The sequence below is a fragment of the Gadus chalcogrammus genome, chromosome 21 (assembly GCF_026213295.1).
Source record: "Gadus chalcogrammus isolate NIFS_2021 chromosome 21, NIFS_Gcha_1.0, whole genome shotgun sequence".
Taxonomy (NCBI): domain Eukaryota; kingdom Metazoa; phylum Chordata; class Actinopteri; order Gadiformes; family Gadidae; genus Gadus; species Gadus chalcogrammus.
The window spans coordinates 13,855,650-13,869,881 of record NC_079432.1 but is presented as its reverse complement, the minus strand read 5'-3'; the positions used below and the strand labels follow the sequence as shown (position 1 = coordinate 13,869,881).

Sequence of the window (14,232 nt, the reverse complement as noted above, 5' to 3'; positions counted from 1 at the left end):
TGAGTATGAGGTTGTTGCTATTCTTCAAGCTATTGTGTCTTTTGGACAGGAGTCCTTGGATAACCTCCTAGTTGAGAAGGGCTGGTATGGTGACCGAGAAGACTTCAGTGTGGTTCTCCAGGAAACCCCTCTGGTGACCCACCTTGCAACCACAACTGTGAGTTTATAGGCTATAAGTAATGCGCTTACTGCAAACCCTTTATTACGGAAGGCAAAACTACAGGCCCAGGGGGAAATGTTGGGAATTATGTTGTGTCTGTCCAAAAAAATTAAGATTTTGTTTCTGTTGGCACAGTTGCAAAAACATGTTTAACGGTTTTCACGTCTGCATCAGGACGGCAGGGTTGTGTCTGAGGGACAAGCAAGGCGGCTGACTGACCGGCTGATGGTACAGACGCTGACCAGCCTGGTAAGACGGCTATTAGGGGGAGCAGCTGCTGCAGCCTATTTATAATTTATTTGCAATATTTTAATATTAGAACTCATAAATATAATCAATAAAGAACATCATCCCTTAAAACAATATTAATTTCTTTCCAGCTCCAGCGCCAAGCTGGCCAGCCCAGCATGGAGGACCATGAATTGATCATCACAGTTCCCTGTCCCAGTGAGGTATAGTTACCTCACTTAAATATATTTACGCATAATTCTTTGTCCTTTTGGCCTGATACTGATTCATCAGCTTTCATTACATATCTGACTCTCTCTTCTTCTTCCCTTCCCTCCCCAGGACCGCCCCTTCCTCCGGACAGAGGGGAACTCCCCCTCCACTCGCCACACAGAGGCCTCCCCTCTCCTGAAACTGGTAGAGTATTAACCAAACCTCCCCTCTCTCTCACTCACTCCTGCCCTCTCTCTCTCTGTCTCTCTCTCTGTCTCTCTCCTCTCTCTCTCTCTCTCTCTCTCTATCTCTCTCTCTCTCTCTACTCTCTCTTCTCACTGTCCTCTCGTGCCTTCGTCCTCTCTCGTCTATGTCCTGTCGACTCTCTTTCTCTCTACTCTCTCTCTCTCGCTATCTCGCTCCTCTGTCTGTCCTCTCCTCTCTCACTCTCTCTTCTCTCTCTCCGCATCTCTATCTCTCTCTCTTCCTCCTCCTCTTCTTCCTCTCTATCTCTCTCTCTCTGTCCTCCTCTCTCTCGTCTGTCTCTCTCTCTGTCTGTCTCTCTCACTCTTTCTCTCTCTGTCTCTCTCTCTGTTCTCTCTCCTCCTCTTTATCTCCTCTTTTCTCTCTCTCTCTTCCTTCTCTCTCTCTCTCTCTCTCTTCTCCTCTCTCCTCTCCTCTCCTCGCTCTCTCTCTCTCTCTCTCTCTCTCTCTCTCTCTCTCTCTCTCTCTCTCTCTCTCTCTCTCTCTCTCTCTCTCTCTCTCTCTCTCTCTCTCTCTCTCTCTCTCTCTCTCTCTCTGACTCTCTCACTCTTACTCTCTCTCTCTCGCTCTCTCTTTCACACTCTCTCTTGAGTGAAAACGACCTTAACGTCTTCTTCCTGTGTCCAGTTCACCGGCACAGAGATGCCCTGCACTGATCTTGGCCGCTCCCCCTCCCCACCCACCTCAGGTGAGACCCCAGATCATTACCTCAGCAAAAGGTTTGATCACCAATCATCTTCTTATCCTGTTATCCTGATCTAAATTAAACAAATGCTAAGCGTTAGCTGTACAAAGTACGAATCCTCTTGTCTGTCTCGCTGGTAATAAGGATCTTTCCAGCAGATAGTGCACAGATAGACCATCTTGTTGTATCAACATTTGAATCTTTGGCACTTTAGGGTGCCCTGTTCAATTACACCGTTTTTTTATTAGGTCTTAAAGATAATTGAATGTTGTTTTAACCATCATGTGAGGTATGGCCCTTTTATGATCATGTCGTGTCTTCCCAGTCCATGCCCTGCGTCCGGCAGATATCAGAGTCGTGGCGGCAGTGGGAGACTCTTTAACAGTAAGTTTAAATTATAATTTCTTCATCATTATAAATACTGGAAGATAGTCACGCTTGATGGGAAAAGTCATGGAGTAAAGCCCTTTTTCTCCACTGAGGCCCAGTGTCGATTTATTTTTCATAGATGGATTGTAGCTGGCATCACTCTTTACATACTCTTTACATATATGTTTTGTAAAGTAGTATTCAATGTAAGATGATGTTTTGCTAATGTCTTTCATGTTGAGCAGAACATGTGCTTACATGTTGCAATGTACCCAGCACAGGTTGTGTGGTCAATTAAGCTACTTGAGCTGGATTGTACTCAAACCTGGGTGGGTTAACTTGAGTAGAGTCGCATCAGACAAACACTCAGCTATTTTAACACAAGATATTCTCTGTGCAGGCCGGCAATGGCATCGGATCAGCTCCGAGTGACGTACTGGACGTTCTGCGTCAATACAGGGGCTTGTCTTGGAGGTTTGTCATGGATCACAACATTTGACGGACATGTCTCACATGATAATGCAGTAGAGTTCATCATAGAGTAGCGTTAATCTTCAATGTCCCCAAGGATAAATTTGTTCTACAATAGTAGTCATAGTAATGCGATACCATACCAAACAACACAATAAATAGATATCAACGACATCGTGACCATTAGAGATAGACCACATACAATGAAGGATATCAGGCCAGATCAGAGCACTCTCTGGGAGACAACTCCTGATTAAAGAGATAGTTTAAGAAGCCAATGGCTGAAGCGATAAAGGAAGACCTTTGTCTGCTAGCGCCACGCCTTGGGCAGCAGATCCTGAGTCCTGATGGCAGGAGCTGAACTCACATAGCAGTCTGATTCATTGGAATTGATTGTGTTCGTAGGGGTATTAAGTAAAAAACATCAATGGAGTATATAATGGTAGACCACATACTTGGATGATCCCTTGGACTAAGAAATACTCAATATCTGTGTCGTTTGTTTCTGCACAGCATTGGCGGAGACGAAAATCTGACCACTGTCACCACTTTGCCAAGTGAGTATTGTGACCACCTGGCTCTGGTTTGTAAGAAAACCAAAGGGAGATTCACACAAGAACCATCACTTTAATCAGGAACATAATGCCAAAGGAAGACAACCATGTTGCCCAGCATGGCTTACAGCTCAGAGCCCTGAGAGATGTTATTGAAATATCTGTCGATATAAGGAATGTGAAGGTGCATCACACCGGAAGACATAATGGCAACCTAACCCTGGCCCTGAGTCGCAGCTCATTCAGACGCCATCTGATTTTAAATCCCTGTTGGGTCTTAGTGTCATACATATAAATGTGCGCAGTTTGTTACCCACAATGAATATGCTCAGAATATGAGTTAAATCAACAGATGCCGACATTGTTGTAACATCTGAAACTTGTGTGACGAAATCAATTGTGAGTGTTGCTATTTATGTAAAGTCAAAATTGAAGGCAATTGTATCTGAATCAATTAGCAAGCAACTGGAATTTCTGGAGCTGATTGTGGAATTGGTTAGGGGCCTCTGTATATCTGTTGTCGGATGTTATAGGCCTCTGTCTGCCTTTAATGTTGCGTTGCCATCTCTTGTGCATCTTCTATCCAGATTGGACAACACTGAAATTATTTTAGCTGGTGTTCTTATTTTAGCTGACTAAAGACAGCATCAGATGATTTTAAAATATTTTGTGATTCTGTAAATCTTACTCAATTAATTAATTCCCCAACTCGTCCAAATGTCAAATGCCCTGAAAAGTCAACTTTAATTGACTTGATTCTGACTAATGTTCCCCATATATTCTCTGCTGTTGGTGTTTATTGCAATGACTTAAGTGACCATTGTGTTGTTGCTGCTGTCAGGAACACTAAGATCCCTAAATCGAAGGCGCGTGTCATTTGTAAGAGGAATCTCAAACAATTTAGTGAGCAAGGTTTTTTTCATGATTTGTTTAAATTTAATTGGGTAGAATTGACCTAATCCCTGATGTAGAGTCAGCCTGGACATTTTTTAATGATGGTTTTACCCAAATCATAAATAGACATGCCCCATGAGATTTAGAGTAAAGGGTCGTGATAATCCCTGATTTTCCCCTGAGTTAGCAGACATTATTCAGCAATGTAACTCGGCTTGGGCTAAGGCAAGGAAAACTGGAGTTTCCTCCGACTGGCTTGATTTTAGAAAACTTAGAAATAGATGCTCCTCTTTTATTAAGCAAGCTAAATCAGATTACTATCTGTCTGTCACTACCGAAAACCTAAATGACCCAAGGAAATTTTGGAAAGCCATAAAATCCCTTTCTATGAGCAATGATTCTAATTATTTTACCAGCTTTCATTATGAAAGATTCTGTTGTTGTTAGTGACAAAATGAAGGTATTGACATTTTTTAATGAGCATTTTATTTAGTCTGGCTCTCTGTTTGATACCACTTGCTTTGCAACTGTGAAGCCCTGTACTGATGTTCCAGTTTCTGCAGGCCTTTTAAATTTTACGCCAATCACTAAACAGGAAGTTCATAAAGCCCTTAAAGCTTTAAATCCTGGAAAACCTCCAGGACCTGATCTTGTCCATTTTTATGCTGATGACACGGTTATTTATTGCTTTGCATCCACTCTTAAACTTGCAGAATGCTTTTATTGTCGTCCAAAATACCCTTCATCAGCTGAAACTTGTTCTTAATGCAGATAAGACCAAACTCAAGTTTTTCACCAGTTCTAGACCTAGACCCCAAAATGTCCCCCCTGTGTTCACTCTGGAGGGTAGTGTAATACAGGTGGTTACGTCTTAGATACCTGGGTTTTCTAATTGATGACTCCCTCACCTTTAAGCCTCATGTGCTCTATTTGGTTAAAAGGCTGAGGCTAAAGTTGGGTTTTTATTTTCGAAATAAGATGTGTTGTAAAAAAGCGACTTGTGGCTGCTACTTTTTTATCTGTCTTGGACTATGGTGATTTGTTGTGTATGCATACCTCTGTTCAGTGTCTTAATATGATTGACTCTGCGTACCATTCATCCCTGAGATTCATTACAAACTGTAAGGCTCGGACTAACCACTGCCAGTTTTACTCTCAGGTAGGATGACCTGCTTTGTCCACTCGTAGGCTCAGTCACTACTGCATATTTATTTATAAGGCAATACTTGGTGTGCTACCTAGCTATTTATGCTCCCTTATCATGCGGAAAAGTGCTTGTCCACACCTTTTATGTTCACAGGACTTGGTGTTGCTTTCTGTCCCCAATGTGTGGACAGAACAGGGTAAAAAGGGTTTTGCATACTCTGCCCCCACTATGTGGAATACGCTGCAGAAGGACACTTGTTGAATAATTTCGTCAAATGCTTTTAAGTTAAAAAAATGAAGGAAATTGAACTAGATTTTCTAAGATGTCAGCATTTTAAATAGGTTTTTGATTCCCAGTTACAGAAATGTGTCTTTTAAGATTGATGCAGTGTGAATTGATTTGCTTTATCTTAGTGCTATTTAAATTGTCCCTGTGTGTTTGTCTGAAACTGTTTGTCTGTAACTGTGGTTCATTCTGCTGCTGCCTGTCTTGGCCAGGTAACATTTGAAAAATAGATTTTTAATCTCATTAGGTTTTTCTCCTGGTTAAATAAAGATTAAATAAAAATAAATAAATAAAATAAAAAAACTGAAGAAAATAGGCAGCAACCTCTAAACATGGCGTGTTCACCATAGCGCTCGACACGGTGTGACGTCAGCTTCAAATTCCCTATAGTTATATTGGATTTTTTTAATGCAATCATTCTGTTGTTAAATTGTAAATCTAAAACATTATTTATTTGACATATATAGATATCTTGAGGAATTTCAACGCTGAATTAATTGGATACTCTGTTGGAATGGGCAAGGAGGACACGCCAAACGCTTTCCTCAATCAGGCTGTGGCCGGGGCAAGAAGCAAGTAAGTGTATTTGTGAAACCATGGGCAGAGATTTTTTTAGCAGCTTTTATTTTGAAGTGCAAGTATAAACTGTCTGTCTCTCTTTCTGTCTGTCTGTCTGTCTGTCTGTCTGTCTGTCTGTCTGTCTGTCTGTCTGTCTGTCTGTCTGTCTGTCTGTCTGTCTGTCTGTCTGTCTGTCTGTCTGTCTGTCTGTCTGTCTGTCTGTCTGTCTGTCTGTCTGTCTGTCTGTCTGTCTGTCTGTCTGTATGTTAAAGGGACCTTCCAAAACAGGTGCAAGCCCTGGTGAACAGAATGAAGAGTGATCCTGTGAGTATTAAATACAAATGCATTTTCACATGCATGCATAATGCATATGATTATTCACTTTGTTAACATAGGGAAAATAATCTTTTTGCATTATGCATGCACAATTATAAGTATATCAAGCAACAGCATTCTGATTGCATGCCATACCCACATCCTTAGTTAAAGTACTGACTTAATAAGTAATGTCAGGTTCATTTACCTATAGAGTCTTTTATCAAAGTGTTTCCCAGACCCACGTTAGATGAGACTCATCTAGCCTCTCAAGACATGATTTTGATCGCATGATTCAACTTTTTTTATTGCTCCATCCTAGACGTATATATACTTGATTTACCAGATCCAGAAATCCAGGTGTTTCGACAAATCACGACACAGTGTCAATGAAAATATATAATAGACTATAATATAATATATACTAAATAACAATGAGTAAAAATGAGAGAATCAGTGGTTTGAATAAAGTAGAAATATTGAGTTATAATTTCCCTATATTGCATCAAAAAACAACTATTCAACCTGACCTCTTCAGAGCATCAACTTTGAATCCGACTGGAAGGTGATTACCATGTTTATTGGGGGGAATGATGCCTGCGACAGCTGCAAAAATTCGGTGAGTGCTCATGTTTTCTTTACTTAGATCTAAATTATAATTCTGAAACAAATGCATTCCGTTTTGAGCCTTGCGATTGTCTCCTTGTGCCAAAACATTTAGTCAACATGAAAAACCCTTAAATACTTTAAAGCCTACCATCTTTATCGTTCTCCCAGCTCTTCTTTTCGGTGGATAATTATCTGCGGCATGTTAGCGAGAGCCTGGACTACCTTCATAAAGAGGTAAGAACCAACAGAGATCCCCTTCCATCTGTCTAAACTATGAGCCAGCGCATCCCCAGTCAAAGACTAAAGGCCTGGTATGTTCGGGTCAGGTTCCACGGGCTCTGGTCAACCTGGTGGAGGTCCTCACCCTCCTTCCGCTGAGAACCATGCACTCAGAACCCAACTCCAGATGCCCCACATGGCTGGTCAAGTAAGCAATACATTTATATTGGGGTTATCAACAACTTAACCAGTCTCTTGACCCTACGTTGATCTCTTTCCACATTGAACTGTCTGATAAGACAATCTGATGTCCTAAAGAAATGCACGCTTGTGACCTCTCCTCTTGGCAGCATATTGTGTCCATGTGTCATCTCGCCAAAGACAGGCTCTCAAAGCCGCAAAGTGGTGGAGGAATTAATCAGAGGCTATCAGGTAGCGCAAACCACAACCACTACTTCAGGTTAGTAAACACAGTTCAGTTGCAATTAGGGGTAAATCACCCCACTCCCACCATTTTATTTTTCAGAGTTCGCTCACTGATCTTGTGGAGTCCGGTCGCTATGACACCCATTCCAACTTCACCGTGATCATCCAGCCTTTCATTCGGGACATTGATCTCCCACTACAACCGGTGAGATCCATGTCTCCTTCCTATGTACCTGGGCAGGCCTTATAGTGCGAGGAGAAGCGAGTCCCTGCTAAAAAACACATTGTTTTTGTATTCATCATGTCTATCTCTTCCAAAGGACGGGAGTCCTGACCGGTCTTACTTCAGCGCAGACTGCTTCCACCTCAGCCAGAAGGCGCAGACTTCGATGGCTCGCTCCCTGTGGAATAACATGGTAAAACTCTGCTACAATGAATTAGTTTAGTGTGTAGATGCTATTTAAGGCAATTTTTAAAACACTGCCTACATTTTAGTAAGTGGGTCCAGTTCAAATTATTATTCCAGAAGCCTCTGAGATATTAGATTATTGGTATTATGCAAGTGCAGAATGGAACAGTTGTTTGTGAGCAGGTTTTAGCAGTTTAGCAGTAGAAGGATCTTTGATGATATTTTGATACTAAACTCACTTATTTTGTTCAAAAGCTGGAGCCTCTGGGATCAAAGACTTCAGTACAAGATTTTTCACCTTATCTTAAGCTGAGATGTCCATCAAAGGTTTGAACCCTGCCATTCAACATTATTTTGAACCAATAACTGGAACAGTGTTTTACTTATCCCTGTGGATATTACTGTATAATGAAAGTAACATTTGTGTTTGTCAGTAACCTAATTCATGGAATGATATAGTCCATTTAGACCAGGGGTCAGCAACCTTTTCATCATGCAGTGCCAGTTTGACATTTTCTCGTTAATGAGTGTGCCTTAAGCAACAATATATAAAATATTAAGCTGAATTATGACACAGCGACCAAAAACATTTCCAGAAGACCTGGAATTGTATTATTTCCATATGGTCCACAATCCTGCATCAACACTTTAAATGTTTTTTTTGTTGTTATTTTTGCTACATGGGCTTACAAATTATAATTACATATGTCCCATCTTAAAACACCACTTTCAGAAACTCATTCAAAAACCTATTTGCAATGTGAGAAATGTAAAAAACAAGAATAGATGAGAATGCTTGAACCATCCCCATCAATATCTTTAAGACATGTACAGCTTTGCAAAACCACGTGAAGGCGATGCATACAGGCCACTTGCAACAATATTTTAAATATTTTCTTCACAATTGATCCCATTTCAGAACACTGCTTTCAGTAACTAATTTAATCATATTTGCACTGGGAGGAAATGCCCTAAACAGAATAAAGTGCAAAAAAACCATTTCATCCATATTGCGCTTTTTAAGGCACTCAAACCGCTTTACATAGTGAGTGTGTAGGGATGTCATCTCATTGGATGATCTTTGTCCTCAGGGTTCACCATATTTTAGAACTTACCAGAACAGCAACTACACTTACAAGGGGCCGGCTCCAACACCAGCACCAATCACGGTAACACATCTGGAAAGGTCCATGAGGAATAGACTCTCTCTCTCTTTATTGATCCAATAAAGTCCTAGACATGTTTAATACGCATGTCTAGGATTGGATCACTGATAAATGGATTGATGAATGAGAACCTAATATGATTACATTATTATAATCTTAGTCTTATATGCTGGGCTAGTCTTCTTTTCTCAATGCCTGATGCTGTTTCTCTATGATCAGAACTGGGGAAGTAACTTCTCCTGTGTGGACGTTAGCCCATCTGCCTCTGTACCCACCTCAGGTAAGTCTGAGAAAACATATCCCTTTATCAGCACTCAGAACAGAGATAATCGTATCACTGATGTAAATGTGTTTTTTCTTTTCGCCTCCACGATAGTTCACAAGCTGCGGCCGGGGGACATCAAGGTGGTGGCGGCCCTGGGGGACTCCACCACGGTAAGGGCCCCTACTACGCAGATGTTACATGCAAAGGAAAAAGGCACTGTTTACCATCTAGAAGCAGCTTTGACTGCTGATGAAATCTTTGAACTCTGAGCTCCATCATCAGCCCTGTAATCTTTTGTTTTATCCTGCCAATGATAACTCTGCCACGTTCAATCTTTTCTCCTCATGACGCTTTGATCTTACAGTTGCTCATTATCTGCTTTGGCTCTCTGCAATGTGTACTTTACTGCTGTATGTGTCATTGATATTAAGGGATGGCTGTGTGTTCCCTTCTCAGTCCGGCACGGGAGCTAAGGCAAATAGCGTGTTGCAGCTAAAGACAGAGTTCAGGGGAGTCTCCTGGAGGTAACGTCAGCATACAGTGGTGGCAAAGTCATATTACCCGTCACAAACGTAACTATGATTTTAAGAACTCCATTGATATCCGTTGTATTGCTTGCAGTATTGGAGGTGATGCCACGCTAGAGACGGTCACAACACTACCAAGTGAGTTGAGGGACCCACTGTGCAGAACAATTACCACACAGAATTAATATCCCACCTTACACGGATGGAAGTGATGATGTCTCAACATTGGTGGATTTAAACTCCTCGTGTCCAGGCCAAATCTTTTAATTGTTGTCACCAAGGTGTTGGTTTATTCTTTGGATTACCTAATGCCATAGTAATCAGTCACCACTTAATATCTCTCCAGACATCCTTAAGAAGTTCAACCCAGCTCTAAAGGGTTTCTCCAAAGGTCGGTTTGCGAAACAGAGGGGCTTCAACATGGCTGTGGCCGGTGCCAAGACAAGGTGTGCAATGTTCACAGCAATGTTTTTATGTAATTCTGCATTTTAGCCATATATTGTTTATGTTTCACATGCTTAATGTAATGGACCACAGGATATCAGAAGTAAAATAACCATACTGAGGGATGTATCAACTATACACCTATCTTGTCCAGAACATGTTAAAAAGTATATAAATATAGAAACTAGGAAAGAGTCCGGATTGAAGGGACGTGGTCTGAAGTTTGTACTTCCAAAACACCATAGCTTCACTCAGTTGCGCCGTTGCATTAATGTGAGTGTGCAAGAATTTGTCACTGCGTCTGCCACATGAGTGGACGATTATTAACCTTCTTGGCTGATTAGCCAGGAAGGGAAGAGACTCCACACATTAAATCCGTTAACGGAGTAGAAGGAAATCAATAGACTTGAGTTACGTGGGATTGTGTAGGATGTGATGGAATGAACATCATGAACACCATCATGAACACCTTGAGATCCCCTAATCCCTTAACATAGTGACAAGTCAATTAGGGATTTGTGTTGTCCATCATTTTTATTTCTAAACCTGAATTGCTGCTGCACTGTAATACCCCGATTGCTTTGTGGTATTTTCAGTGACCTCCCATCTCAGATCCAGGCTCTATTTAAGGCTATGAAGGAAGATCAGGTGAGAGTACCTGATGCTCAGACTAGTAATCCCTTGGGTTCCTGGGGATGACTGTAGTATAAGGGTGGATATTTTTTAAGGGTCTATGAGGGACTAAGTAGTTGACGGCTTCAAGTCAAATGTAATGTTGTCGAACAGAGCCAACAGAGAGATATCATTTGGATTTGAGTACCCTGAATGGGGTCATCCCTATGTTCCCCAGGTCCTATGTTCCCCGGCTGCAAAGGGTTAGGGTCAGGTTTATGGTTAGGGTTAGGGTTAGGGCGGGGGTTAACCCTAAACCTAACCCTAACCATAACCAATAGGAGGAGAGCCATTCTAACCAATCACAGGCGAATCGGAGGCGAAAAAGGCGGGACTTGCCCCTACCATCCTACGAAAAATGTATTCGCTCGCCGGATCCTTTGTTCACTGGTCACATACAAAGTGGGGTACATAGGACCCGGGGAACATAGGTACGCTCCCCCCTCAATGTCTTCCATTGACTCTCACATTGGATTTCAGAAAAAAAAAATCAACATCATGATGTGTGATGCTAACATCTGACATTTTTGGAAACAGAATATATACACGTATTTCCCATTGATTCATTCCCAATTGCAGTTACTTTATCAGATCAGGCCTTGCCGATGGTCTATTGTGCAGTAATTAAGCCCTCAAGCTTCTGGCTCACCCTTTTACTTCCTCACGCAGAAGGTGGATTTTGACAACGACTGGAAGCTTGTGACAATATTCGTTGGCACGAATGATCTTTGCAACTACTGCATGGACCAAGTAAGTTTTTCCCTCATAATGTATGTGTGAAGATCTGTGAATCAGTGTGATATGGACTCTGAATTGATTGTTGTTATAATGTGCCTGCCTTTCACAGTATAACCTGTCAGCAAAGAACTACAGTCACAACCTCAAGATCAGCCTGGACATGCTTTACAATCAGGTAATGTTAAATGGTAGACTGTTGATGTACACATGTGTGGACATGCAGGCTACCACTTTTGCATATAGTGTGCTCAAGATTTATACAGTTTCTAAGTTTCTCTTCCCTTTGTTTTTAGATGCCAAGGGTAATGGTGAATGTGGTTGAGATTGTGCAGATTGATCCACTGAGAAAAGTGAAGAAGAATGACCTTGTCTGTTCACTATTGCAAAGGTCTGCAGTCTGGCCTTTGATTGGATTGTGCTTAAAATAATACCTTAGTTAGTATTGCATGTGCGTGTCAACATCATTTGTAGTGTTACTATTCACTAATATGGGGGATTGGAATGGGACAAAATTATGCCACACCCTTTCTGTTAATGTAAGGGATCTCTGTTCTCATGCAGCTCCAACTGTCCCTGCCTAATGATCACCGAGGACAACTCTCCAGAGCTGCAGACGATCAAACGAGTCAACAAGGAGTATCAGGTACCAACGGTTTGAGGATTGAGCCCCAGATCTCTCTGTTTGACTATTCTCTAATGACCCCATGTCCTGAATCTTCCCAGGCTGAATCTCGCAAACTTATCTCGGGAGATCTATACGACAGACGGGAAGACTTCACCGTTGTCCTTCAACCCTATTTGCGCAACTCATTTATCCCTTATATCGGGGTAAGGCATAAAACCAATGCAATTAATTACAATGATTCAGACATATGTGTTTAGGTATGTGTATGTACAGACACAACAGTTGAAAGGTTTGCTGAATGAGATTCAAATCCTTTTTTGTTCCCAGGTAGGCCAGGCCGACCTGAGTTTCTTTTCAGTGGACTGCTTTCACATCAGTGAGAGAGCGCACGCAGAGATGGCCATTGCCCTGTGGAATAACATGGTGAGGGATGTTTGTGGCAGACATGTTTGAGACGCCATAGAAAACAAGGCACCTCAATGCGTTTTCATGCTTTCTTGAAGCCGATGATTTGTGTGGTGAGCATGTGAACTGCTCTGTGTTAACAGTTGGAGCCTGTGGGCCAAAAGCAGGAATACAACAACTTCACATATGACCCCACCAAAGTGCACTGCCCTTCCGAGGTAAGCATGGACTCCCCCTAGGATGGATAGCTAATCCAAGTTTTCATTTCCATGCCCATAAAAAGTGTTGATTGTTCTTTTTTTGTGTTTTTTTTCTGTACTTCAGGATCATCCCTTTCTGTTTACTAAGTTGAACAGCCTTCCGAGTTCACCGTTGCCCCCTACAACCGGTGTTCCAGTCAATACCCAAACAACCATCACTCCTGATCCCGCGGACCCTTTGACCCAGTGTGCCCCCCCCCTCCCAGTGTGGGTGCCAGTGGTCGTGGCATTTGCAAGCTTGCTGATTGGTGTCGTTATCAGCCGACTATTTTTCTCCTTCCAACAGCGTTCGAAAAAGAATAACAATAATGTAGAAATGGAAAGAACTGGTCTTTAATGACATGCTACAGAAGGACAGATAGATGTACGCAGATTTGGATACACAATAAGTATTGCAGTGCGTATGGAGTATTGTGTCGCATGGCGCAAAGTATATAAATTGTATGGTAATTATACTGTAAATACTGCAGAGAATAAACATTTTTGTTGCCATAATTATTCATATTTTTAATAAAAAACTTTTACTGCTACATTTGTGTGATTTGTGTATTGTATGAACCTATATTTGAAGAGGAAGAAAATATGTAAAATATATATATTGTATATATATTAGATGTATGATATATATTAGCAACATTTGTTCCATTCCACTGGGTAGGCTGGTAGACCTATCTATCCAGCAAGTAACGAATTGTAATGGATAATCACACTCACACCTAGTTGCATAACATCCCCTTTAAGTTCCAACGAAGACACAATTCTTTGATCATACATCTAAAGAGATGGTTTGTACTTTGTGAAAAGTTCCAATGAAATTGCACAGCAGAACTAGTGCTATTCAAGAGCATGCAAAGAACAGCACTATTGGTTATTATCAGTAGGTACAGCTTTCTGACACTTATTTAAAGTGTGTGAATCAGTTCAAATGATTGAACACTTGTCCGTGACAAAGGACATGCCACATTTGTTAGAGTGCCACCAAATGAACAGGTTGCTAGCCCCGTTGCCATCAGTTGAAAATGTTAGTCTTGAGCCCTGTATGGCCATAATCTGATAGCCACACAGTCTTGACAGAGGCAGCATCATAACATCATAAAAGCCATTATCATATGTGTTACACACAAGTGTTAACTCAACCCTTCACATGCACTAAGACCAACCATCTCCTTATCTGTATCCACTAGCAGCACCGGTCCAACCAAAGTACCAGCACAAATACGCTTCTAGACCCAGGCTATCTCTCTCTCTCTCTCTGTCTCTCTTCTCTCTCTGTCTGTCTGTCTCCTTCTCTCAGTGATGGTGCCTTTTGGTCATTTATATTTTT

At 41.5% G+C, this 14,232-nt stretch overlaps 1 protein-coding gene across 1 annotated transcript; it reads left to right on the top strand.

Moving 5' to 3' along the window:
* The first annotated feature begins 243 nt into the window (after positions 1 to 243).
* Positions 244 to 13,408, top strand: LOC130374167 (phospholipase B1, membrane-associated-like). The gene is made up of 31 exons (XM_056580785.1): positions 244 to 409; positions 541 to 612; positions 731 to 805; positions 1,493 to 1,553; positions 1,876 to 1,934; positions 2,320 to 2,393; positions 2,904 to 2,947; positions 5,738 to 5,846; positions 6,101 to 6,152; positions 6,682 to 6,762; positions 6,921 to 6,986; positions 7,079 to 7,179; positions 7,322 to 7,403; positions 7,498 to 7,602; positions 7,718 to 7,813; positions 8,062 to 8,133; positions 8,898 to 8,975; positions 9,192 to 9,252; positions 9,349 to 9,407; positions 9,694 to 9,761; positions 9,859 to 9,902; positions 10,111 to 10,210; positions 10,805 to 10,856; positions 11,550 to 11,630; positions 11,728 to 11,793; positions 11,912 to 12,006; positions 12,180 to 12,261; positions 12,342 to 12,446; positions 12,571 to 12,666; positions 12,792 to 12,866; positions 12,973 to 13,408. Exons 1-31 carry the CDS (start codon positions 386 to 388, stop codon positions 13,243 to 13,245), a joined length of 2,508 nt encoding a protein of 835 aa, XP_056436760.1. The 5' UTR covers positions 244 to 385; the 3' UTR covers positions 13,246 to 13,408.
* Positions 13,409 to 14,232: the final 824 nt, after the last annotated feature.

Bases quoted from the DNA above. Each gene is read 5' to 3' on its own strand.
- LOC130374167 (XM_056580785.1), top strand. From the start codon at position 386: ATGGTACAGACGCTGACCAGCCTG. The intron at 8,134-8,897 runs GTTTGAACCCTG...CTTTGTCCTCAG, and splicing joins AGCTGAGATGTCCATCAAAG to GGTTCACCATATTTTAGAAC. The intron at 11,631-11,727 runs GTAAGTTTTTCC...TGCCTTTCACAG, and splicing joins GCAACTACTGCATGGACCAA to TATAACCTGTCAGCAAAGAA.